This window comes from Pangasianodon hypophthalmus, chromosome 1 (assembly GCF_027358585.1).
Source record: "Pangasianodon hypophthalmus isolate fPanHyp1 chromosome 1, fPanHyp1.pri, whole genome shotgun sequence".
Taxonomy (NCBI): Eukaryota; Metazoa; Chordata; class Actinopteri; order Siluriformes; family Pangasiidae; genus Pangasianodon; species Pangasianodon hypophthalmus.
Window position 1 is genome coordinate 7,739,356 of NC_069710.1, and position 27,166 is coordinate 7,766,521.

At 39.5% G+C, this 27,166-nt stretch overlaps 3 protein-coding genes across 6 annotated transcripts in view; 2 read left to right on the forward strand and 1 right to left on the reverse strand.

Annotated features, from left to right (window-relative positions):
• Positions 1-13,290, forward strand: part of LOC113526703 (piezo-type mechanosensitive ion channel component 2) — a 127,787-nt gene extending 114,497 nt beyond the window's left edge. For all 4 annotated transcript variants that reach the window (XM_026913993.3, XM_026913994.3, XM_026913991.3 and 1 more), the window contains exons 37-52: positions 1,461-1,871; positions 3,181-3,439; positions 4,349-4,531; positions 5,553-5,802; positions 5,904-6,036; positions 6,356-6,503; positions 7,691-7,905; positions 8,030-8,188; positions 8,472-8,619; positions 8,882-9,070; positions 9,855-9,947; positions 10,042-10,211; positions 10,364-10,480; positions 10,571-10,650; positions 12,008-12,221; positions 12,383-13,290. In XM_026913993.3, the coding sequence (XP_026769794.3) occupies positions 1,461-1,871; positions 3,181-3,439; positions 4,349-4,531; positions 5,553-5,802; positions 5,904-6,036; positions 6,356-6,503; positions 7,691-7,905; positions 8,030-8,188; positions 8,472-8,619; positions 8,882-9,070; positions 9,855-9,947; positions 10,042-10,211; positions 10,364-10,480; positions 10,571-10,650; positions 12,008-12,221; positions 12,383-12,635 (3,022 nt within the window). In that variant the 3' untranslated portion in view covers positions 12,636-13,290. The remainder of the gene's footprint in view (positions 1-1,460; positions 1,872-3,180; positions 3,440-4,348; positions 4,532-5,552; positions 5,803-5,903; positions 6,037-6,355; positions 6,504-7,690; positions 7,906-8,029; positions 8,189-8,471; positions 8,620-8,881; positions 9,071-9,854; positions 9,948-10,041; positions 10,212-10,363; positions 10,481-10,570; positions 10,651-12,007; positions 12,222-12,382) is intronic.
• Positions 13,291-13,398: 108 nt separating this feature from the next.
• Positions 13,399-15,741, forward strand: LOC128321111 (spidroin-1-like). Its single transcript, XM_053241670.1, has 2 exons — positions 13,399-13,442; positions 13,971-15,741. The coding sequence occupies exons 1-2, from the start codon at positions 13,399-13,401 to the stop codon at positions 15,739-15,741; spliced, it is 1,815 nt and encodes a 604-aa protein (XP_053097645.1).
• Positions 15,742-15,818: 77 nt separating this feature from the next.
• On the reverse strand, positions 15,819-25,471 carry napga (N-ethylmaleimide-sensitive factor attachment protein, gamma a). The gene is made up of 11 exons (XM_026913995.3): positions 25,286-25,471; positions 25,101-25,168; positions 22,955-23,039; positions 22,753-22,770; positions 22,633-22,663; positions 21,555-21,664; positions 21,373-21,439; positions 20,074-20,144; positions 19,898-19,976; positions 19,597-19,806; positions 15,819-17,873 (listed from the first exon to the last, which is right to left on the reverse strand). Exons 1-11 carry the CDS (start codon positions 25,336-25,338, stop codon positions 17,730-17,732), a joined length of 936 nt encoding a protein of 311 aa, XP_026769796.2. The 5' UTR covers positions 25,339-25,471; the 3' UTR covers positions 15,819-17,729.
• Between the last annotated feature and the right edge of the window lie 1,695 nt (positions 25,472-27,166).

Below are 27,166 nucleotides of genomic sequence, written 5' to 3' on the forward strand. Positions count from 1 at the left end.
GAGCAAACCCTGATTGTGATCTATTTTCTTTTTCTCTCTCTCTCTCTCTCTCTCTCTCTCTCTCTCTCTCACTGAGTAATGTGAACAAATTCAGGGCCTCTTTGTGAGAGGAAAGTGGCTAAAGTAAAGTGGCTTTACTGTCTTTAACACAAGACGCAGGTGGCTGTTAGACACTGGGATTTTCTTTTGTTGTCTAAATGAAACACACATTACAGCGTGGGTGGTTTCTGTTTCTGCTCAGTGGTGACAGACAGGAAGGCAGTTTCCAAAGATGTTTCCAAAGCTCTCTGATCAATGTGCAATATACTGGAACTGGGTCACTCCATGAAAACCGCAGCGAAACTGTGACACGAGGGTAAAATTCTAGAAAAAGACATTTTGAAGAAGACTTCCACCCTTATGCTGACATTACCATCAGATATAATGGCATATGGGTCAAAAGATAACATCTCCACTCAAACATGAGTTATGAGGCGTCACATTTACTGCGTTGTGCATGTAACAAGGAAAGAAAAATAACAATGAATTTATCAATAAACATTTTATTTAAAAAAAATTGGAAAATATTTGACAAGTCAATAAATAACATTAAGAGAAGTTTGAAAATAATCAACAAGTTGGACTAATCTCAAGATCTGTTATATTTGTTATTGTTGTTATTGTTTCATATTAATTGTTATATTATTGTTATAACTTAATATTTCAAGATAACGCTTTAGTCTATTTTCAGTCCAATCAAAAAGAAGGTTCAGAACATATACAGGTTATCAGTGTAACTTACCTGGACACGAACATCACAGGTTGTCAGAACGCTTGCGACCCGCCATGTTGATTGTCGTAGGAGATCCATAAGTACTCTCGGTTGATACACATCATGCCTGAATGTGGGGTCTGGTGGGAAATTCGAAGCTTGGGAATAAGGCTTACTTATAAATCTTTAATGTTTAATGTTAAAGACGCAACATTCTCAAAAAAGGACATGATAAAACTACAAACCTTAAAATGTTGATTTTATCTATAATATTAAGTTCTGGATTTTCCTCTTGCTTTTTAAATACTATAAATTGTGCTTGACTGACTGACAGAGAAATATTTTTGTTACTAATGGGAAACTTGTTTTTATTAAAACAGTTACATTCGCAAAAGACCTCACACCCAAAACGGTCTGTGACCCTGAACAACCATTCCCATACATAACTGTTAAGTAGCCTCTGTACTAAAATAGGAAGACTTTTATTACAGAAAAGGGTAGGAATTAAAGCAAAAAAAAAAATAATAATGACTTTATCAGATAAGGTAAGGAATATCATAATAATTACAAAATGCTTTTCTCTAGTGTTCCAAGTGTGTAATACTTCACACAGTGGACACCTAATAGTCACGTAATGGACACCTAATGGTTTTTCTATTCACTAACCACCGATTGCTTGCTTCTGTCATCCTCTTTCCTCTTACGACAGTGAAAACACACAGTGCACAGCATTATGCTCTCGTCAAGGCACTGGTGATACCATCGAAGAGCATAGCGATGCTAGAGAAAGCCCTCACTGTGGTGCCGGCTGGACCCCCACAGACCTGCCTGAGCCCTCAGCTATCCGGCGTTGTAGCAGTGAGGTGCAGACTCTCAAAGGAGGTTTAGCGTCAGAGTGGGACACTGGATTAGCATCCGAACAGACGACATGGCCACAGCTCAGTAGGTTCCCTTCTGAGGCAGATATTCCTCCGTCCTACAGCAAGGCCACAGGTCTGGACTCTGTGTGTGAGTCAGCAGCTCACACTGAAGAGAAAAAGCTCAGGATAAATGCACCAGACAACAGCACACTCCCCTCACTGAGCCACGAGCTCACAGCCAGTGAACTGCTGCGCAACAGGTGAGGAAAACCTTGTGAAGCATAGCCAGGGGCTTCTCGATTTTTGCATTTTGTTACAGTGACGGAAATCATAACTCGTCATTATTTTATTTATTATTGAGTTCTTATTGTTATTAACCTGTTCGATTATTCCAATTGAATAGGTTTTATCCTAACCTCAAAAAACAAGTAGGCTGTTAAATAATTTGAATATAAAAACTTGAATATAATGGCAATATTAGTCTAAGGTACATATTTAAATGAGCTTAATATTTGAATAATTGGATTATGTTCACAAAATAAGTCTGTACTGAAGTGGGTCAGTGAAATTTGTCTAAACGGTTAAATGAGTCTCTGTCAGCAAAAGGTTTCGAGACCCCCAGCTTTAACCAAATAAACATGAATAGATGATATAATAATTCTATTGTTAATGATGTATCCCTAACTCTTGTACTGAGTGTCTTAACTTACTAATAGTGTGATCATTATCTACAATTATCCAATTATCTAAGGGGTCATACATATAAACAGCAAACTTAGGATTCTTTAATAAATAGGATTAAAGCTGTTAAAGCTGTTATCGGAGTGCAGTAAATTCTGTATATAAGGAGAAAAATGTGTCAGCATGTTTGGGACTCAAAACTAGCTCAAGACTAACTAACTAAACATTTAGTAGTGAAGTGTCTCAGAATATGAATCAATAGAAGCTAATAATCATGCTGAATTATGTGTAATATATAGTAATAAAATTTAATAACTTTAATTTTATCAACATTACTTCATTACTTTGTCACTAAAACAGTTTAAATACTTACAACATGATACATGATACAAGGAGAAACACTAACACCTTCTAATGGAAATTGAGATTAACTAATAGCACACTAAAAGAAATCCATTAATTGAGCGACTTATGTAAATGTCATAATGAGAAATGTTAGATAAATTTACTATATTCGAAATATTTTATCTGCTAAGACATACTTCTGAGTTTTCCCTAACATGTAAAACAAAAACAGCTGTTTGTAGTGAAATTTTGGACACCACATTATGTGCTGCTACAATGATGCACTGAATCATGAGCACAATGAATACGTAAGGGAAGGCTTTCCTGTGACACCCTCTTGTGGATGTTTCACATCAAAGCTGCAGAATATTGTGGAAGTAGCAGTGTATATTGTGTAGTAGTGTCAGTACGTGTGGTAAGGATAAAATAAACCATGATTACATGTTGCTTTATTCAGCTTCATCTGGTGAGTTTGGTCAAATGCTCTGTCCTACATTTCCTCATCTACAGTCTTTTACCATTGCTTCTGTTTCTCTCCAAAAGGATGTTTTATGATGAAGAGCTGGAGGAATCTGAGCGCTTCTACAGCTCCCAGCCACAGATCCTACAGCTGTGCTACGCTCTCTATAACATGCTGGTTGCCCACTCAGAGATGGTGTGCTACCTAGTCATTATCCTTAATCACATGGTCTCAGCCTCGGTGGCCACGCTGGTGCTGCCCATCCTCATCTTCCTGTGGGCCATGCTGTCTGTTCCCCGGCCCAGCAAGCGCTTCTGGATGACTGCAATAGTCTACACAGAGGTACAGCTAACACCGTCAACTCCATTAGAACTTCAGTAACACCATCATCTGTTACAGCTTCAGTAACACCATCATCTCTGCTACAGCTTCAGTAACACCATCATCTGTTACAGCTTCAGTAACACCATCATCTCTGCTACAGCTTCAGTAACACCATCATCTGTTACAGCTTCAGTAACACCATCATCTGTTACAGCTTCAGTAACACCATCATCTGTTACAGCTTCAGTAACACCATCATCTGTTATAGCTTCAGTAACGCCATCATCTGTTACAGCTTCAGTAACACCATCATCTGTTACAGCTTCAGTAACACCATCATCTGTTATAGCTTCAGTAACGCCATCATCTGTTACAGCTTCAGTAACGCCATCATCTGTTACAGCTTCAGTAACACCATCATCTGTTATAGCTTCAGTAACACCATCATCTCTGTTATAGCTTCAGTAACACCATCATCTGTTACAGCTTCAGTAACACCATCATCTGTTATAGCTTCAGTAACACTATCATCTGTTACAGCTTCAGTAACACCATCATCTCTGTTATAGCTTCAGTAACACCATCATCTGTTACAGCTTCAGTAACACCAACATCTGTTATAGCTTCAGTAACGCCATCATCTGTTACAGCTTCAGTAACGCCATCATCTGTTACAGCTTCAGTAACGCCATCATCTGTTACAGCTTCAGTAACACCATCATCTCTGTTATAGCTTCAGTAACACCATCATCTGTTACAGCTTCAGTAACACCATCATCTGCATCAGCAGGATTTTGAATTTCACCAGTCACTAAACTCATATTTGTTATTACATTTTTAAATGACAGCTAAGATGACAGGTTGCAATCAGAAAACTACTACTATTCCTATGAAGGTAACTTTTTTCTTTCTTTTTTCCACATCTAGGTGACCATAGTGATAAAATACTTCTTCCAGTTTGGTTTCTTCCCCTTCAATCAGAACATAGAGTTGGACAAGACCAAACCGTTCCACCCTCCTAATATAATAGGAGTCGAGAAGAAAGAGGGATATGTCCATTATGACCTGGTCCAACTGCTGGCACTCTTCTTCCATCGCTCAATTCTGAAGGTAGTTTTTATATTTATGTTTATATTAAGCATTATACTGACCCTACTATTATGAGGTTCTATCTGGGTAAACAGCAGTTTTAAGAAGTCAGGCATCAGAGTTTTGACATTTCACCTGTAGTGTAGTGCTTTTGATGAAACTTTATCAAGTTTACTTTAGTAAATAGTTTACTTTATTCAGTTGATGTCGAAATCAGTTGACAGGTAATAAATTATTTCTAATTTATAGAAAATCACTTTTCAGTTTCTTTTGATTCTGTAAATATGAGATGTTTAGTCATTTTACAAAAAGACAGCATTTCATCATATTTGCACTGCATGTTTTATTTTTATTTGTGTGAATCTATTTTCTAAAACATTATATTCAATTTTTTAATATTTTATTTTTATGTTTAATTATTAAGGAGTTGTTCGTATTAAACCACATTAAGATCTTCATAGAATTTTTCGTTTATAATGAATCAAAACACAATTAGGTAATAACAATTTGCCAACCATCAGGTTAATAGTACAATTCTTAATAGTTAACAATTTTTATGTTAGATAATTATGTTAGATAATTTATTCCCTTCTTTTACTGTATTAAACTAGAATGTTCATTTTTATCACCTCTGTCACCTCTTCATCCAGGTTCATGATTGGTTGTTTGTGTTAGAATGCCCTAATACCAAATTTATAGATGATTTTCAAGATATTTTTTAGTTTTAATCAGAAAATTTGTGAAAGATTAATAACACCAAAATGAAAGTGTCTTCCAGTAATGAAATTTCTGTGAAATCAGTTTATTCATCTTCTTTTCAAGGATGAATTTTTTCTGCAGTTTGCTTTTATATTTTTAGACTTCTCTTTAAAGTAATATGCTTTTGATTTTAATTTTAGTATAATTTAAATTAAAAATCTGTTATTCACTCGAATACAGAATTTAGGTTTTTGTGTTATTATTTCCCAACACATTCACTGATATGACTTGTGTAACAGCCGTGTAGAAGCTGATGTGTGTATTCACTCTCCTCTTGAATCAGTGTCATGGTCTGTGGGATGAGGATGACACCAGATCAGAAGCTAAAAAGACACTGTACAGTCACTCAGACTCGGACAGCACAGAGAAACCCCCAGTCCGAAGGGAAAGGACTTCAGTGACCCGCAACACTTTAATGGAGACTACACACATCCGCATGCCAAGAAAACTCTCAAGCACGGCCTCCGCCATGCGCCGGCAGAGTTCCAGTGCAGGATCACACATTTCTCACAGATCAACACGTTCCAGAGGAGGTTAGCACACATAGTGAAACAAATGCAAGAAAGTGTTTATATTTTGTCTTTTATATTTATTACATGTTTCATTCCATGTTTGTGTGTGTACATGTCCACAGGCAGTTCAGCCACGAGGTCAAGTGTGTCTCGAGCGGGCAGTGTGGTAGGAGTTCAGCAGAAGAGTCGCAAAGAGCTCATTTTGGAGAAATTCCGAGAGCAAGTCATCAAAGCCAAGAAATTCACAGTCAAAATGTAAATGTGCATCATGTGTGTAGTTCTGGTTAGCTTCACTCCAGCTCTCAATGTTCCACATGCATTAACCTGCTCTATAAAAATGATTTGATTCATTTGTAATGTATTCCATGAAGCCTGTTGAGTATTTTATGTAGCAACTCACTAGCATTAATGTTTTATTTCTGAAGCCAGATACACTGAGGATGCAAAACATCCATAAAACCCTTGTTATGAGTTTCATGTTATCTTAAAAATGCCTAAGCACCATGATTTATTATTATTAATCTTATTTATCACCACTACATACAGTAATTGTTTGACATATGTGTGATTTCAGAGCCCTGGATATCTTCATTCCAATTCGCCAGTTCTTCTACAATCTGATCCACCCAGAATACAGCGCAGTGACAGATGTCTACGTGCTCATGTTCCTGGCTGATACCGTCGACTTCATCATCATCGTTTTTGGATTCTGGGCTTTTGGGGTGTGTTCAGCACCGCTATTACCTCTGTAGACCTGAGTGTAATATAGGAGCTCACCCACTGATTCACTGTATGTGGTCAGTCATTTATTGGGTGTGTCCAAAATGTAATAAATGCTCCAGTTTGGCTGTATACAGAGGCAGGAAGACGTCAAGTTATGTCTGAATTGAATGTTTGCATTGGCTACTACCTTCTGACCTACATGTAACCTAGATAATCCTGTGCATCGGCCCGGGTGCAGCAACTGGCCTGGACAATAATGGTACAAGAATGTACTACTGAATGGGAGCAGTTTATAAACAAATAACTTATATGTTTTTTTTTTTTTTTACTCAGGAATTTATTTCTAGTGAGAAATAGCTGCTGTTTTTACAGAATGTTCTATACAGTATTCAGTATGTTATCTTTGTAATGCTGCTTTCTAAGACACTCTCTTATGAGACATACAGGCAGTCGGGCCTTCTGTTTCAGAAGTTTTATGGTTAATTCAAATCACAATGGAAAACAAAGATATGGTGAAAACCTAAGTTACCCAAAATGTTTTGAAGACTGTAGCTTTTATCCTGTGTTCAATAATAAATTGCTTGATGTGGTGGTTTCACAGGAAAATGCAATTAGACAACAGAAAAATGCCTGTAAGTTATACTTCCATCAAGAAATTCTAATTTTATCGTCAGGCGGCGGAGATGGTGACAGTTGCAGGTTAAGAGTCTTTATTTTCAAGCAGGCAAACAAATCCAAAACGTGGAGCAGATTTAGAGTCAGGAAACAGGCAGAAGTCAGGCGATGTGCAGACAGAGTTCGTAACCATAAATACGTGAGCAGTAGAGCATAAGGCTTGGTATCAACAGCTACAGGACCATTTCCTGCGATGACGTGACATTTATACAGTAAATATATTCATTCATAGAATTAATAGCCATCCCCTTTTCCTGGTAAATCGGTGTTGCATGGCCTGCACTTGCATATTGAAAAATTATAAGCATTCATATTTTATAATGAAATTAAACTCACGTGTCGTATTCAACACTAACTCAGCTTTTCCAACAAGATAATCATCTCTCTTTCATGTTTCACTTCAGTGACTTTTTTTTTGTACTATGACATTGGAGTTGTTGTGTTGAGAAACACAGCATTTTTAGAAAGTTTGGCATGAATTTAAATGCCGCCTCTCTCCATGTCTTAATAGAAACACTCTGCTGCTGCAGACATCACATCGTCTCTGTCTGAGGATCAGGTCCCTGAAGCATTCCTCGTCATGGTCCTCATCCAGTTTGCGACTATGGTGGTGGACCGAGCACTCTACCTGAGGAAGACTGTTATGGGGAAGGTCATCTTTCAGGTCATACTAGTGTTCGGTATCCACTTCTGGATGTTCTTCATACTTCCAGGAGTCACTGAGAGGTAAATACTTCCTGTCTACATGCAGGATGAAACTTTTCCACAGTTTCCATAGAATTTATATAATAAATATAAATTTAAAAAAGTATCCTCAGTGCTTTAATTGTTTTGTTATTTGTTCTGCTAGGCGTTTCAGTCAGAACATGGTGGCTCAGCTCTGGTACTTTGTGAAGTGCATCTACTTTGGTCTATCAGCCTACCAGATCCGCTGTGGCTACCCTACACGTGTGCTGGGCAACTTCCTGACCAAAAGCTATAATTATGTCAACCTTTTCCTCTTCCAGGGGTGAGAACCATCACACACATCACTGCCCTGCCTCGTAAATACTGAAAAGCAAATATACAGATTATGCACATTAATAAATTAGGCTGGACTGATGATTTTACAGCATTTGGGGAAAATAATACAGCTGGAACTTGAAGTGTCAATTTTTAAAATCTGTTAACCCTAAATTTAAAATTTGATTGAAAATGAAATCAGCTGTATTTAAAATGAATCAACATTATGTGTCCATATAGTCTCTGCAGTCCTCAGTAAATCATCATGTCTGTGCGGGTTTCGCTTTCAGGTTCCGGTTGGTTCCGTTCCTGACTGAGCTGAGGGCCGTGATGGACTGGGTTTGGACAGACACTACTCTGAGTCTCTCGAGCTGGATCTGTGTGGAGGACATTTACGCACACATCTTTGTACTGAAATGCTGGAGGGAATCAGAGAAAGTGAGAAATATTCATTTACATTTTACAACATGTATGCATTCAGAAAAGTGTCAGATTAACCAAAAAAGGAGGAGTGAATATAAAGTACATGGATGAAGCAGTTGTGATGCAGTGTGTGTGAGCATGCTTTTATACTGTATCGCAGTGGAGACCCAATGTCTCACAAGGACAGGAGTATCTGATGTGGGGACATTTGGCTGGTCCCCACCAAGTAAACCCCGCAATGATAGTAAGGCAAACATGCATGTGTGTGATTCATCAGAGATATCCTCAGCCACGTGGACAAAAGAAGAAGAAGGTGGTTAAGTATGGGATGGGAGGTATGATCGTCATGTTACTCATCTGCATCGTCTGGTTCCCGCTCCTCTTCATGTCTCTGGTCAAATCAGTGGCCGGCGTCGTCAACAAACCCCTGGATGTCTCTGTCACCATCACACTGGGAGGATTTCAGGTGCATCTTCACTTTAGTTTTACTTTAGTTATTATATTTATTCATGCAGGGATTATATTTATTCATGCAGGGATAAATTTTCACCCCCTTGAACTTTTCCACATTTTGTAATGTTACAGCCTGGAACTGAAATGGACTTCATTGGGCTTATATGCCATGAATCTACACAAAATAGCCAATTATAGTTTATTAATTATTAAGTGTGAGGGGAAAATCTATAATATTTTTTTAAAATATTTACAAATAAAAACATGTAAAAGTGTGTGATTGCATACATATTCATCCATGTGTGAAACCAAGTAATATTAAATGTTAAAATAGCTCTGGTGCCATCAGAAGTCATATAATTAGTTGAACGGGGTCTACCTGTGTGCAGTGAAAGTGTCACATCATATCACTATATCTGCACCTGTTCCTGTAAGACATGAGAGCATCATGAAGACCAAGGAGCTAACAAAGCATGTCCAGGACAAAATTCTGGAAAAATGTAAATCAGGGTTTAGTTATAAAATATGTATATTATTTAAACATCAAGCACAACACCATTAAATCCATTATTAAAAACTGAAGAATATGGCACAATAGCGACTCTGCCTAAATGAGGAGTTCAAGGGGTGAATACTAATGCAAGGTGCTGAAGGAAATAAATAATTAAGGTGACAATATTCAGCAAAATAAGTTATAATACTGGGTCCAACTCACTGGTTTGATTCAACTTTCAGTTCATCACTAAATATAAATCTGTGTACATTAAAGACTGACTTTATTACTGTGTGTCTTGCAGCCAATCTTCACAATGAGTGCTCAGCAAAATCAACTGAAGGACATCACCGAGGCAGAATTCCTAGATTTTATGAATTCCTACAACTACATTCCGGTATGTTTGCATAAAAAACACATAGCTTGTATAAAACTACTTCGTATTCACAACATGTATTATGTAAGAAATCCCCTTCTTGTCTTGTTTCCAGAGTGCAATGCAGTTTTTGGAGGCCTACACTGCAGAGGATGTGACAGTAGCTGAGTTAGAGGGAAGTTCCAACTCTCTGTGGACCATCAGCCCACCCAGCAGGAAGAGCCTCATGGAAGTACTGAGCAAAGAGGACCAGTTTCCTGTCACCATGTCCTGGACTATACAGAGGTAATGAACACATCACAAAATACAGTGTATGTAAAGGTAGTGTGAACTCACCACTGTGAGAGAAACACTAATATTGCTGCCCGTCAGTGAAGAATACAAAATGTGGACTTTTTTAGAATATATCAAGGTTTTTTGTGCATCGTGTCTTTTAGGAATCTTAGTCTTGGGGCTAAGGCTGAAATTGCCATGGACAAGCATGTTACATACCTGGATATGAATACAAGACAAGAGTTAATAGAGTTGCTGAATGGAACAAGGAACAAAGCTGTGTGAGTAGAACTGCTGTACTGAGTTTAATCAGTATTTCCACCGAAGAACATAAAGGCATAAAGCTGTGTTCTGTTTCATGTTGCTTACAGAGTTATAAAACACGTCTTCCCCTGTTTCATTCGAGCACCCAGTGACTCAAATGCAAAACCTATAGAACAGCTTTATAAAGGTAAAGTATGAATCTAAAGAGCATTTTATTTGCTGATTATTGGGATATTGCAAATACTGTTCATTTTACTTTCATAGAAATACATCAGTATTTTCCTGGGTAATCTCTATCCACCCAATCTGTATGTGTGATTACTGCTGAAAATAATTTACACGTTTTCCAGTATGGCGAAATGAACGTGAAGGCTGTTTACTCAAATCTCATTTATAATGGAAGTCTAATGGCAGTTCAGTTAAATAAATAAATAAATAAATAAATAAATAACTTTATACCACAGCACTGTTGCATTCGTGATTCTGATTGGTCAGAAGGTGTTCATTAATTTTCTATAAAAGCAGCTTTGACAGTAGTACCAGCTGTAGGACAAATCGTAGGTATTTATTAATGTGCTCAATCAATATTAACGGCTACACAAGGACTTGCACGGCAGATGCTCCACATAATCTATGACTAATAAAACAGATTTAAAAAAAAAAAAAGTCTTGTTATTTTTAACAAAGAAAAAAAGCATCTAATCTGATAAGGTGAAGTTTCCTGTGAGTTTATTTAACATTTATGGAAGGAATCTCCTGTGTCAGTTCTTTGTAACGGTCAGTATGTTTTCTGCCACAGGAGAGGACAAAGGACTTTGCACTTTCTGGTTTCTCAGTTACAATACAAGCTGGTTTTTTTTTTAGCTGCTATAATGTAAGTAATAACAGGAATTAACTTGCTTCAGAAGTTTCACAACATTATAATATTATCTATAATATTATATATAATCTATAATATATAGCAATATATTATATATAATATAATCACTGGCCAACTGTTGTTGTATACGAGGAATAACACTTTGGGACATGCTGTTATTGGGCCGCATCACACCACCCCATTGTTGATTCTTTTCCTATAACAGCAGGCCCCATCACGTTTTATTACTTACTCTCAGCATGAATAGAAATCTACAACCCAATACACATGCTGATGCACTTCTGTGTTTACCTTCAGTTACTTTAACAACATTGTAACTAGAAATTTGTCTCTCTAAAAAGTAGTCCCATCTCAGAAAGGCCCAGTTATATTCATTAAGAGCTTAATTTACAAATGCATATTGATTAAAGAAGTGTTCTAGAGAAATACAGATTTTGCATACATTTACTGTCCTTAAGCTCCCATTATAACCATGTTTCAGATAAACAGTTTGGTTTTTTTCTCAGTACAGAGAAACTCAATGTTGAAATTCTTGTCAGTGGTAATCAGATACACATTACAGATGTGGTACCTAGAGATCAGTTTGAAAATGGTGTATTCCTATACTGATTTTCATGCACAAGGCATTTGTGAGAAGATCAACCAGCTCTATCCCTTACTGTAGAGGGTGACTATAAGGACATCCTGTTGGACCTGGAGCGCACCAATAACAGCAGCGGTGAGATTCAGGAGTGGTGGATCGTGGACCAGCCATCTGCAGAGAAGATCAACATCAGATCTGGAGCAAAGGCAGAAAGGATGGGGGAGGCTGGACTGCAGCTGTATGTCTTCAATGATAAAGTTAGTCCTCCCAGCCTGGGCTTCCTCGCTGGCTATGGGTAAGATCAGACAAACCTATATAATAATAAAAATAATAAATAATAAATATAAATAATAAAAATATAATTTTTTTCTGTACTTTTTCCACCCCAACTTGCCTACACACAGCAGAATTTAGCAGTAAGTCATATTAAAGTGTTGTTACTCTTCTCTCTCACAGTATCATGGGTCTGTATGCCTCCGTGGTGCTGGTCATAGGCAAGTTTGTGCGTGAATTCTTCAGCGGGATCTCACACTCTATCATGTTCGAAGAGCTGCCCTGTGTGGATCGCATCCTCAAACTGTGCACTGACATCTTCCTTGTGCGAGAGACTGGAGAGCTGGAGCTGGAGGAAGATTTGTATGCCAAGCTCATCTTCCTCTACCGCTCACCTGAGACCATGATAAAGTGGACCAGGGAGAAGACTAAATGACCCACAAGAGTCTACAGGGAACGAGAAGAAACGAAGCGCAAGATGAAGGACGTGCCGGCAGAGGAGTGTGTCCACATCATCAGTGCGCTCACACAATAATGAATAAGAAAACAGCCTCCAAATGTGGAGTCTTCAACAATGTGACCTACAGGTTTAGCTAAACTGAACCTGAAAAGCCAATGGACTGGAGGAATAGAGCAGCTGCCATAAACTTTAATAAGCAGGGCTAAGCTGTGTTCTAGCACACCCTACCTGTTCAAACAGAAATGAACTGGATTGTGCAATATACTGTCATGGTAGCTGTAAACACAGATATGACAGAGCAAGAATGGAACAGTGACTGAAAGACACTAGCCACTTTTGACTCAAGAGAAAATTATGAGAAGTTCTTGGGTCCTTCGTAAAAAAGTCAAATGACATACCGCCAGGATTCATTACTAGTGTTTGAGAGTGTGAAGAGAACCACGTGTGGGAACCTGATGACCATGTTGTCAGGAGTGTCATCTCATCAAAACAGTATATAGTTTGTTTTTCCATATATGGCAAAGAACAGCCACAGCATCAAGAACTCTTCTGTCCTGCAGTTACAGATGCTCTGTGTACAGTGGGGAGGTATTGTGGTTCACTGACCTGAGCATAAAGCACATTTTGGAAACCTGGTGTCTGAGGTGTCTTTTCTGTCTGAGCCATTCATTTAGTAGTTGTAATAATCAAGATCACACTTTGGGAAAGGACAAACATTGGGGTGTCCATCAGAAATGGGATGCTGCAGGACCCACTTAAAAAGCTGCTAGAGCAGGCGGTCAGGTGTGTAGCTCACAGGACAAAAAGGGCATGTTTATTAGCATGGGAGAGTATTGGATGCTCGTGCTGCACTGTGTGACACATTTATCACGTTCAGTCTGTCTCCAATATCTGCTTTCTCCTGGCCAGAGTCATGATGCTTTAACTTACTAATTTGTTTATGTCATGGGAAACAGAACCAACTGAGTTCTTTGCAGGAGCAAACAAAATAATAATACCTTCTGGAGTGGACAGCATTGGTCAAATTTTCTGTGGGAACAGGTGAGATTGGCCAAACTATCTACAGGAGCAAGTAGAAGAAGGTCAAACCTTCTGCAGGAATGGACATGACTGGTCAATTTTTCTGTGGTAGCAGGCACAACTGGTCAAGCGTGTGTGAGAGTGGGCGGCATTGGTTAGGCGGAAGAAGGTGGGATTGCAATTTCAGGAGCAGGTCTCATTGGTCAAGCATTTGTGGGAGAAGGGCAATATTGGTCAAGTGTGTGTCAGCGCCTACAGCACTGGTCAAGTGAGGAGTGCGTGAGTGGGCAGGATTGGTCGAGCGAGTGCAGGCGTGGGTGGCATTGGTCAAGCCAGTGTGGGAGCAAGTGGGACTGGTCAAGCCAGTGTAGAATCAGGAGGGAATGATCAAGCCAGTGTGGGAGTGGGTGGGTCTGGTCAAGCCAGTGTGGGAGCAGGTGGGACTGATCAAGTCAGTGTAGAATCGGGTGGGAATGATCAAGCCAGTGTGGGATCGGGTGGGACTGATCAAGCCAGTGTGGGATCGGGTGGGACTGATCAAGCCAGTGTGGGATCGGGTGGGACTGATCAAGCCAGTGTGGGAGCGGTTGGGACTGATCAAGCCAGTGTGGGATCGGGTGGGACTGATCAAGCCAGTGTGGGAGCGGTTGGGACTGATCAAGCCAGTGTGGGAGCAGGTGAGACTGATCAAGCCAGTGTGGGAGTGGTTGGGACTGATCAAGCCAGTGTGGAAGCGGTTGGGACTGATCAAGCCAGTGTGGGATCGGGTGGGACTGATCAAGCCAGTGTGGGAGCAGGTGGGACTGATCAAGCCAATGTAGAATCGGGTGGGACTGATCGAGCCAGTGTGGGAGCAGGTGGGACTGATCAAGCCAGTGTGGGATCGGGTGGGACTGATCAAGCCAGTGTGGGAGCGGGTGGGACTGATCGAGCCAGTGTGGGAGCGGGTGGGACTGATCGAGCCAGTGTGGGAGCGGGTGGGACTGATCAAGCCAGTGTGGGATCGGGTGGGACTGATCAAGCCAGTGTGGGAGCGGTTGGGACTGATCAAGCCAGTGTGGGAGCGGTTGGGACTGATCAAGCCAGTGTGGAAGCGGTTGGGACTGATCAAGCCAGTGTGGGAGCGGTTGGGACTGATCAAGCCAGTGTGGGAGCGGGTGGGACTGATCAAGCCAGTGTAGAATCGGGTGGGACTGATCGAGCCAGTGTGGGAGCAGGTGGGACTGATCAAGCCAGTGTGGGATCGGGTGGGACTGATCGAGCCAGTGTGGGAGCAGGTGGGACTGATCGAGCCAGTGTGGGAGCGGGTGGGACTGATCGAGCCAGTGTGGGAGCAGGTGGGACTGATCGAGCCAGTGTAGAATCGGGTAGGACTGATCAAGCCAGTGTGGGAGCAGGTGGGACTGATCGAGCCAGTGTAGAATCGGGTAGGACTGATCAAGCCAGTGTGGGAGCAGGTGGGACTGATCGAGCCAGTGTGGGAGCGGGTGGGACTGATCGAGCCAGTGTGGGAGCAGGTGGGACTGATCGAGCCAGTGTAGAATCGGGTAGGACTGATCGAGCCAGTGTGGGAGCAGGTGGGACTGATCGAGCCAGTGTGGGAGCGGGTGGGACTGATCGAGCCAGTGTGGGAGCAGGTGGGACTGATCGAGCCAGTGTAGAATCGGGTAGGACTGATCAAGCCAGTGTGGGAGCAGGTGGGACTGGTCAAGCCAGTGTAGAATCAGGAGGGAATGATCAAGCCAGTGTGCGAGCGGGTGGGACTGATCAAGCCAGTGTGGGAGCAGGTGGGACTGGTCAAGCCAGTGTAGAATCAGGAGGGAATGATCAAGCCAGTGTGCGAGCGGGTGGGACTGATCGAGCCAGTGTAGAATCAGGAGGGAATGATCAAGCCAGTGTGGGAGTGGGTGGAACTGATCGAGCCAGTGTGGGAGCGGGTGGGACTGATCGAGCCAGTGTGGAAGCGGGTGGGACTGATCAAGCCAGTGTGGGAGCAGGCAGCATTGGTCAAGCAAATGCTGAACAGGCAGGACTGCTCAAACATGCGGAAGTGGTATTTTAAAAAAATTAATTAATTAAAAAAAAACAAAAAAAAAAAACAATATTAGTACTAGAAATATAATACAAATCACAACAATGTAAGATTTATATTTTATATGAGAGTTTTGTTGGGTTCAGGAAAGTGTTGCACTTTTTTCATCAAAATGTTGATTCGACACATTAACACAGTACGTTTACATGCAATTCAGACATTTTTGAGTAAGAGTTTACAGACAGTTTTTCATAGAACATGCACACATCATCTCAAAGCACAAAGTGGAATTATAAGGACAAAAAAATTGTACGTGCTATCTTCTAACAAAATCTGTCACACTATACATCAATTTCTTCCAACACCTAGCAAAGTAATTTCTTGCTAAACTACTTCAAAGAGAAATTGTTCCCTGAAGTTTCAATTCATAGAGTATGTTTTTCCCCATAACCAATATGCACGAAAAATGCATTCTGTTAAGATCCAGGAAGTAATATTAAGGCATTTCATGCACCTTTTTTTTAATCATATAGTCATTAGGCATACCTTTTGTATATAGTCTGGATTTGAATGTGTAAACACATGAGGGAAGAAAAGTGGCTGAAGAGTGATGTCAAAATAAAGTAAGTGATTGATTAAGGATGGATTTTTAATAATTAACGTTTCCTTTGACTATTCAAATTTTCAGGCACGATTGTTTTCAACACTGCAGCATGTAGGGTAAACTGGTATCAAGATTTGAAATTATTTTAAATATCACTCAAATTTTAGTACTGATTTTAGAAAATTTATACTATAATAATAAGTTCTAGTGATGATTGTCATGGTAATACTTGGTAATTTTTATAACAGCATGTTACCATGATAAAAATAAAAAACACAGGTTATATTAAATAAGCTTTTGATTTCATGTCACTATAAAACACCTATTACTATATAGTATTTTGGAATTTACATATATCTTCTTTTCTTTTATTATTCTTCATAAAGATATAACAGTATTACACACTGCAAAACTTATTATTTAACTTCATAAACACATGAGAGAGTACTCTTATGTCAGGAAATGCAAAAGCCAGAACTTTCAAATCATCACTGTGATGACTGAATGCAACGATCATGCTTATGCCTCAGTACTCAGGCTGCAGGTGATATGTATGTACTGCATACTGCCCTTTTTTGCTGAATTTATTTGATGAGGCAGATCAAACCATGCTAAGGCTATGGAGAGTGTTTCCTCCAGCAGCTCGGGGAAAGACATGGTGCAGTAACAGAAACTACACTCTGAGTGGAAAGCTGCTCTTGAGTGTTCAACTACATCCCATGATGAAATAATAGCCTTAATGCCTCAATCAGGAATCTCAGAGGCAATGAGCAACAACGTGCAAAGCCACACCCCCTACGCTAGTAACACTCAGAGTGGATTAAAGGAAAACTCCACCCTGAAACACAATAAATACACTTACATTGAAATATTTGTACTTAGCAACTGTTGTGTTAATTTGCTGGTTGATGCTGTATTTACATTACTACTGTGAGAAGTTAGGTGTTGTCTGCTGCACTAACGTCAGAGAGGGATGTTGCTAGCACAGTTACAATGGCATTTAATAGGAGAAAAAAGTCAAAGATCTTAAACATAAAGGATAACTGTCAGGGTATGGACCATTTTCCTGCAGCATTCAATGTCATATTAATGAAAACCCAACGTAAAAGTATTGGAGATGGCAAACGCTGGCTTGCTGGCGTCAACTTCTTTATAAAATAAATCTTGGATGCCATTGAAGAGAGCATATTAAGTATAAAAATTAATATCAGGGTGGATTTTTCCTTTAACCTAGAACTTATTTTGGCTGTGGCTCAATTCACCAATTCCTGATCAAGCATTAAAGCTAAACATAAAATACACAAAGAAAAAGATGGGGTTTATTTTCAACAGCAGGATGTACAGTCCTGGAAAATCTCTCCATCTGACTGAAAATGGATACTGGGATCAGCAATGTTATGGACAAACTAACTAACTAACAGAGTCCTCCTGCATACTCGTCCTCCTCTTCCTCAGGCTTATCAGCTCCACTGTTCACTCCTCCGTCTCCAGGAGCAGCAGCTGCCTTCTTCTTCTTCCCTCCTCCAGGCACATTGAGAGTGATGGCCAGTTTAGCATACTGGAAAACAAAACAGTAAGGTCTACTTGACAAGTGAAACATAAAAGGTAAGAGTCGAAGGTGTGAATATATTAATGAAAGGGACATTACAGCAGATAATCTCAGCTCCTAACATAACAATCAGGTATTTTTACATGTCCTGGGAGCTGAAATAGAGAAGATATGGAGTGCTGGGTTTGGAAACACTAATATAGACATAACCTACAAAACACTAGATACATTACAGAACTATTGGCACCTTATCAGAATTAATCTTTAACCCGATTACCATAGTGAGTGACATTTTGAGCTTACATGTGAACACACAGTATAGCTTTATTTAAACATAATTAAATATTAATCAAATAATCAAAAATATTATTCAAACATAAAAAGAATACTTACATAATGATTTTTCCTGTAAAATCCCTACAGTTAATATTTGGAAATGTCTCCTTTACAAAGAACAGCAGCAATGAGCCACTTCCAGTGAGATTTGGAAACACATGTAGAGGAATCTGAAATCAATCCTTGGTGCATAACATTAATCACCTTTACATTTACAGATTTGTGCATGTCTCAGCCTTCAACAGGCATTCAGGAAAGTTTAAATCCAGACACTGAGACGGCTGTTGCAAAGCACTCTGTGTTCTTCTTTCAAGATTTTCTCTTGTGGAAATGTCAATCATTGTATGTAATATTTATTCATACAATATTTTTGCTCATTCTCTTGAAGGGTGCCAATAATTCTGGAGTTGACCCCAGTCGTGTCAATCCTTATAGAAGGCATGGAAGTGACTTGACAAAAACATGAAGAAACACTACGTAAACCGTGAAGTGTGTAGGATGCATAGTGTGTAGGATGCACTGTTTGTTACAAAAAAAATAATTGAGTCAGAGAATCAGTTCAGCAATTCACAAAAAAAAAAAAGAAAAAAACAGAGCTGCAGGATCTCAACAATGTACAAACATCTGAACTATCAGGCTAATATTTGAGCTCTAGCTAATAGAGAAGCTCATATTAAATAAGAGAGTTTGCTCATTCACTTGGTACTGAGTAACACACTGAGGAGTAATGATGTGTCGTTTGTGTGTGAGTCGACTCATATATGTGATAAAGACTCTTATTTTTGGTTTGTTTTTTGGGGGGTCTTGTTGGGGGGGGCGGGGGGGATAGTAGTGGGGGAGTAGTAGATGTAGGCAATGGCATTAATCAAAATGCTTCGATGGAAACCTCTTTTTAACATCTGAGTTGTTTGCTGAATTGAGCGTGAATAGTGGTAAACTTTGGGAGAAGAAAGAGTCGATTCGCATGGGTCAGATAAGCCAAATGAGCTGAATCACTGAAAAGAGCCAGAATTCCCATCACTACTGAGGAGTCGACAATAACGGTGGAAGAAACCGTAATTACATCCTCTGAAACTCAAATACTTGGGCCGCAACCCAAAATGCATACTACGGTTCTATATACTGTATCAATACATTAATGATGTTATTATAGGTATTTTGGCATTTCTTTTAGTGTGCAGAATGTAATCTGAGATGCAGCCATAAATTCTTAGTGAAAGTGGATTACTTCACTCTTGTATTACTGCAGCACAACCCCGTTACAAAATGGAGCTCACGATACCATTTTTCTGCCAAAGAGGAAAAAAAACTCCTAAATCTACCTTTAAACAATTTTAAGTCAGAAAGCTTAAAGTAATGAGCTCATGTTTTCAGGCAAAGCCAAAGTAACACTCACGTCATTGTCCATGTATTTGAACAGTGGGGAGTTGCAGACGCGGGCCACCTGCTCTTCATCCTGCTGATCATATCCCTGTAACAGCTGCTCCAACGCAACACAGTCCTCACTCCCACTGAATCCTGGGATACTGTAGCTTTCCCTCACACACTTATCCGCTGCTACGTAATCTCCTCTGTGTAGGTGAACCAGCACTTGTGCGATGGTTTTCTAAACGCAACAGAACAAAAAGATCCGCTACATTATGAGGTATGTAAATGCTGAACTGCTGATTCAGAGGACTGGGTAAAACAGGTCATACCTTAAAACATGTCGGGTAATTTTCTATGTCTCTGTACATGTTCTTCTCCTTTTGGATCGACAATGCTGCTTCATCAAATCTTTAGGAGAAAAGAAAAACAGGAGAAACTGTGAATCAGGACAAAGTCCAGCTATAAAGTGGATATTATACACTTTGGAAACATGAGCTTGCTTTACTTCTTTTGTCTGACGAGGAGTCGGGACGCTTTGCCGAGCAGCTCCACAGCCTGCCGCAGACGTTCCTCATTCTGTAACAGAAAACATTAACTTCTCAAAATTATGCTGATAATCTGATATACTGTAGTATTTACACAATATTCTTATCAGGAACATTGGTATATGTTCCAGTTTGGATGAGAGTGCATGGACGCACACAATGTTCAGGTAAAGTTAGAGCTCCCAAGAAAAGTCTCTCTCACTCAGAAGGCAGCATAAGGACACCTAGCTTCTAAGGTCCTTATTTCATTTTTTGACACTTTATGAAGGCAGCATCACATGGGTTCTCCTCAGAGAAGGCCATCCTATAATCCAATTCACTGAACAAGCGTTAGTAAAAGGTTTGCAAAACATGGTGGGATGGATTCAAATTAATTGAACCATGTACTATGCAATCAGAATCTCACCTGTTCATTTGTACATGTGTGAACTAACTAAATAGTGAGCTGTGTTTGTTAGGTTAGCTTTCACCTGCCAGGGTTTTCAGACTTAAAGAGGCTGATTAAGTACGAATGCATCATTTCAAACACATGAATAATTAATTTTGGTCTTTGTGATTAATAAAGGATCTTTGTGATTAATAAAAGGTCTTTGGGATTAATAAAGGATCTTGCAAAAGCCTTAGATTATGTGGTTTAGCCACCTATTACAGAGCATACATGCCTCTGTGAATGAGCTGTTACTAAAGAAAAGATAACGCATTAGAACAAATTCATTAATATAAACTTGTGATTTTCACTGCAGCTGTCAGAGGTGCTCTTTTAGAAAATTAATCAACACCTTATAAGCAATCACAATTAAGAATTGTAATAATAAAAAAAACTGTAATAATAAATAGTTTTCTTCCCATATTTCCTATCTCGATATTCAAAGGCATTTTACAATAAACAATGTTTATCACAATATTCAGTGACAGCAAAGCAGTAATGACCCATCGTGAGTCACTATATATTTATTAATCATGTACATCAATCACTTATTTAGCAGATAATAGCAGATGATACCTCAATATGATATCTCAGATATAGCAGATATATTGCGAGGTAATGTAATGTTATATGTATTATTATATTATATGTAATGTTATATTATTTTGTCATATAGACCAGCTCTAATAATAAAGCTAGGCAATTATCACAATATGAAAATGTAAATATAGTTGACTACCTGCTGATCCAATCAAATAAAACCTTATGATCATAAATCCAAAAGCTAAAAGTCAGTGATGTTTTCTTGCTCAACCATTTTACAGTCACTCACCTCAAACACTGATGCAGCTTTCTGATAGAGGTCCACAGCTTTGGCTAAATCCACAGGTTCTATCAACCTGCCAATCATATTGTCACTATTATTCTAATAAAATACAAATGATACCTCATTCTAATGGTGTAAGGTTATACAAATATTTAAGTGATCTATTATAATAATATTTAATCACTCACTTTCCAGCTCTGTCGAGAGCCATGGCAGCAGTGTCTGGTGTGCCATTCTCTATGTACATCATACTGGCTTTCTCTATGTACTGAATTGCCTCAGGCAGCCTCTGCATGTCCTGTAGAAGACAGAAGCAAAATACACCATGTTAACCTTTACTGAAGAGTTATACTGGCAATATAGAACGTTATAATGACCCTATTTGGATCAATTCCAAAATCTAATCAGTTCGTCTGCTGGTTGCAAAGATATTTCCATATAAATCCTACAAACATTAAAAAAATCTTTCCTGACATATCAGGCTAACGAGCAACTCAAACGGGCAGACAGACAACGAGAAAATATAACGCCTCCACCACCTAGTGGCATAAAAATAGGAGCTGAAACTCTCATTAGAAAATCTGAGTCAGGATTGAAGACACGACTGGCAAGTATTGTTGTGTCACGACATCTAAGAGCCTATCAGGGACCGATGTGCAAATTCAGACCATGCAATGCTGGTTTATCAGGAGAAAGGGGTGGTCCCTATAGATTAGGGGGTGTTACTAATTTGCATATTTATATTGTCCCCGGTGGTCCAGAGGCTAAGGATCCTGTACTCTCACTGCCGCGGGGCAGGGAACCAACCCAGCCACTGTGCCGATCCCAAGCCTGGATAAAATGGGAGGGTTGCTTCAGGAAGGGCGTAAAACCTGTGCCAAATCAAAAATGTGGACCAATGATCCGCTATGGTGACCCCTAATGAGAGCAGCCAAAAAAACAACAACAGCAACAACAACTAATTTGCATATTTATAGACTATTGATTTGTTGATGAGGGCGTATTTATTCATTTGCTGTTATTCATTTCCCCTACTGCTACTGAGAGCATCCTCACCTCCTCTATCACCATGTGGTTCCTGTCCTCCTCTTTTCAATTCAAGAAACTATTACAGTGAGTAATTTGTACTCCTGAGAAGCTATCTTCAGGTAAGCACTACCAAACTGTATGCACCAAGAGAGCTCGTCACCACGACAGCTTCTTCCCGTGTGCTCTCAAGCTCATCACCCCGGACCAGTGATGTTTCTGATCTCTACAAGAACTCACCTTCAGCATCATCCCGGCCTGCTCGAGGGCCCTGTGGAGAAATCAGAGATCAGGTTCAGTGTCGCCTGTACACACACATGCAGAAATCTATGATGTCTGTTAAGTGCTTCAAATTCTTACTTTGCAGCATGGAAAAGACTGTAGCATGACTTAAGGAGAAAAGTCCAGCAAGAGCATGATGTATTTTTAGTCAACACTGTGTGGATTAGGTCTCATTCAGCAGACACAATACACAGTATTATTAACTCTATAATAAAGGTTAAATGGGACACCATATCCAGATGCGTTTAGCTAGGAAAGCCACTGAGAGGTAAAAGGATACGTTCTGTTGTTGGTGTGAGCCTCTGCCTCTTGTAAGTAAGCATCTTTTGCTTCTTCAAGTTGTTTGGCGTTTTTGAAAGCGACAGCTGATAGTAAACAGAAAAAAACGTTACAGAGGAGAAATACTCAAAGCGTGTAAAAGGAACACAGCGGCTATATATGTGTGGTACTACAGAAACTTCACATCTTAGTAAAAAGAAAATCTAGGGCTGCACAATTAAACCTATCTAGCTCATGATCAAAATATTTGGCTTCCTTAATTCATTAAACATATCCAACTGCAATAATGGTAAGCTTAGCTAAAATGTATTTAAATATCTGTTTTTATTATCCCTGATGAAAATGAAATCACATATACATCGATGTGTAGAATGTCATTGTCTATACAGGTTAATTTAGTATAGTTTAGCATTGTCAGTTAGCATAGAGCAGTTTTATTGTGATTCAAAGTTTATCCATTTGAAGAAATGTAGAAGAAAGGCTGCTTTCTTTCTATATAAAATAGCAAAATATTACAATGAGTTAAAATTTGTACAAAATGCAATACAACATTGGGATTATAATTTTAGCCATGATTCTGTAGTGTAATGAAGGGTGGAGAGTGACAAGTGGAAATCCCTCAGTCCTTGAAATATATCACCTGATCAGTCAATTAATAAATTCTATGAATTGAATAAATCCAGCAAGACGTACATCATCAAAGCATTGAATAAATACATCATTCCTTGAATGGTTAAATGAATTATTCACTGAAGCATTTATTTATTTACTGATTTATTTATAGAAAGAGGTATGGGTTTTATGATAGTGAGAAATCTCTCTCTCATTTCTCACTATCCGCTTTCCATACAAGGTTGCAGGACAAAAAATTGGTTTTATTTGCTCACTTTGTAGCAGAAATACAATATATGGCCAAAAGTATGTGGACACCTGTATGTGGTTCTTCCCCAAACTGTTGCCACAAAGTTGGAAGCACACAGTTGTATAGGATGTCTCTATATGCTGTAGCATTACAATTTCCCTTCACTGGAACCAAGAGGCCCAAACCAGTTCCAGCATGACAATACTCCTGTGCACAAAGCGAGCTCCATGAAGACATGGTTTGTGAAGGTTTGTGTGGAAGAACTCGAGTGTCCTGCACAGCGCCCTGACCTCAACCCCACTGAACACCTTTGGGATGGACTGGAATGCCGACTGCACCCCAGACCTCCTCATCTGACATCAGTGCCTGATCTCACTAATGCTCTTGTGGCTGGATGAACACAAATCCCCACAGCCACGCTCCAAAATCTATAGGGTGTCCAAACAGTCAGGAACCAATGAGAGCAAAACTACATATACTTAATTTCCATCCATCCATCTCTGCATAGCGTCGTGGGGAGCCTGAAGCCTATCCCAGAGGACTCGGGGCATAAGGCCAGGGACACCCTGGACGGTGTGCCAACCCATCACAGGGCACAATCACACACACTCACACACCCATTCACACACTACAGACAATTTAGAGATGCCAGTCAGCCTACAACACATGTCTTTGGACTGGTGGAAGAAACCAGAGTACCTGGAGGCAATCCGTGAAACATGGGGAGAACATGCAAAATCCAAGCACACAGGGAGGAGACGGGATTCGAGCCCCCAACCGTGCTAACCACTAAGCCACCATGCCACCTATACTTAATTCTGCATTTATTACGCATTTTCTCAGGTGCTGTATCATGATTTTGCAAATTTTGTTCAGCATATTCAGATCGACATACTGACACATCCTTTGGTTCCTGACTTTTCAGACACCCTGCAGTGGAAAGCCTTCTCAGAAGAGTGGAGGAAAGGGGGACCAATTCCATGTTAACGGCCATGGTTTTTGGAATGGGATGATCATACGGGTGCGATGGTCAGGTGTCCACATACTTTTGGAAATATAGTGTATGTATGTATGATGTATGTTTTAGATTTGTTTCAATGGAGGCCAGCATTCAACTTCTAAATTATGTAAAAGGAAAATACTGAGATATATTATTCACATTATGATGTCACAGTGCAGCAGCTTGTATAGAGGAGGATTAATGCATCACTGTGTCAGTATACTGTACACACTCTGTGTGTGTGTGTGTGTGTGTGTGTGTGTGTGTGTGCATTAAAGGCTTTACCTGCTTTAGCGTACTCTGACGCAGCGCTGTCATAATCCGGCTTCCACTTCATAAAACTGGTCTTTAAACTGAAATATGAACATTCAGACACAAGGCAGGACACAGCAGATAGTGTGTTTATACATCTGTCACTCTGTCACTAGCGCCATGGAACAAACAAAACAAACAGGACCGTAAACACTTACTATTTTTCCGCTTTCGCGATGTGCTCATGGGCCTCGTTTATTTTCTGAGCCATGCTTCTGATGCAGCTCCTTTCACCATGTAGTGTTTATATTAAACTAAGATCTACGCAGTAACATAGAACAACCGGTTTGTTGTGATCTTTCCTCCTGACGTGAGATGACAATTTTGTTCACTTCCGGGTCGCAACTGATGAGCGTTATTGCCCCGCCTCCTGCTCTGCGATTGGCTACTTCACTGTCCAGTTAGGAAAACGCTCGTGACAACAAACGAACAGAGAGCTTCCGGCGCTAGAGGGCGCTCGAGGCAGCTGTGCTGACGTGATGATGTTAGTAAAGAAAATGGTCCATTAGCCATTTTTAAAAAACCCAAAATAACAAAATAAATACTTCCCTGCTACAGCTATACATTTTAACGTTGATTCCTTATCGATATTCTTTGAGAAAGATGTATGTAAATAAAAGTAAAAGACATTTCTTAACAAAGATAAAGTGTCCTTCACAACAACCATGTACATGTTTCAGATAGATAACTTTTAATTACATTTAAACATATCAATAATGCTTAAATACACTTTACCATGAAGTATAATTACTAACATTCACCTCATGGCCAAAAGTTTGTGAACACCTGATCTTCCCGGACCTGTTGCCACAAAGTTAGAAGCACACAATGGTCAAGAAGGTCTCTGTATGCTGTAGCATTATAATTTCCCTTCACTGGAGCTAAGAGGCCCGAACCTGTTCCAGCATGACAATGTCCCTGTGCACAAAGCGAGCTCCTGCAAAGCGAGACGTAGTTTACTGATGTTGGAGTGGAAGAAGTCTAGTGTCCAGAGCCCTGACCTCAACCTCAAAGGTGGACCGACTCCATATTAATGCCCATGATGTTGGAAGGAGATGTTCATCTGGTTGTGACGGTCAGGTGTGCACATACTTTTGGCCATATAGTGTATTTAAAATTCTTATGTGTTTAATTAATGTGTGAATCCATTTAACATCCCGTGTTTGAAAACCTTCTTTTTCCATAAGTCGTCCATTTTGCATTATGAAAAATGTACATTTTACTTCCCACTACTTTCACTCAACCCTGTAAAATGAACACATTCACCCCATCAAATATGTGAAGCATTTCCCAAGTCACATAGTCACAGAAAGTTGCATCATCTGAACTTCCTGAAGATTAGGGGAAGAAAAAAAGTAAGTTCTCTCATTCTTTTTTTCTTTACTGTTAATAATCTTGTGATATTGACTGACAATGGGCCTCATTTATCAATCTTTTTTACTAAAGGTGTGTGTAAATGTTTGCACAAACCAAACTGAACTAAAATTTTCCATCAGACTCACAAAAGTTTCGGTAAGGCTGATTTTCTTCATACTCATATGTGTATGTTGATTACCCGTAACGTGCAAAGCGCGTTCCCAACACAGCTCATTTGCATTTATTGACTCCCACAAAATGCCATAAAAGTTCAAGTGCACAGACAGCTGGGAGCACCAAAGCACAGACCCTCCTGTGTTTACATGATGGCATTTCTTTTGTCTTAATTGATTGATTAATCATATTTGTCTTAATTTATTGGTTTGTACTGGCTCACTTTCTTTATTTTTTCTAATATTTTTTTATTAATTCCAATAATATAAAAAGACTGGTTTTCACATAATGTTCTCAGTAGTGATTTTCATATCTAGTGAACTAGCATGAGGATATGTTTTTGAGAGAGGCTCCAAAGCACTTCTATAAGTCACTCTGTTTAAGGGCATCTGCTAAATGCTAAAGCAATTTAAACTTGACAGTATATTCTATGTATAAAAGTGCAGGAATCCATGAAAAATATTTGACTGAAGTCAATCAAGTCGAGGTTTATGTTAGTTAGTCTTCTT

Bases quoted from the DNA above. Each gene is read 5' to 3' on its own strand.
- LOC128321111 (XM_053241670.1), top strand. From the start codon at position 13,399: ATGCTGCAGGACCCACTTAAAAAGCTGCTAGAGCAGGCGGTCAG. The intron at 13,443-13,970 runs GTGTGTAGCTCA...GTGAGTGGGCAG, and splicing joins CTGCTAGAGCAGGCGGTCAG to GATTGGTCGAGCGAGTGCAG.
- napga (XM_026913995.3), bottom strand. From the start codon at position 25,338: ATGGCTCAGAAAATAAACGAGGCCCATGAGCACATCGCGAAAGCGGAA. The intron at 25,169-25,285 runs GTAAGTGTTTAC...TTCATATTTCAG, and splicing joins ATCGCGAAAGCGGAAAAATA to TTTAAAGACCAGTTTTATGA. The intron at 19,977-20,073 runs GTAAAGCAAGCT...TTTCTCCTAAAG, and splicing joins CTCCTCGTCAGACAAAAGAA to ATTTGATGAAGCAGCATTGT.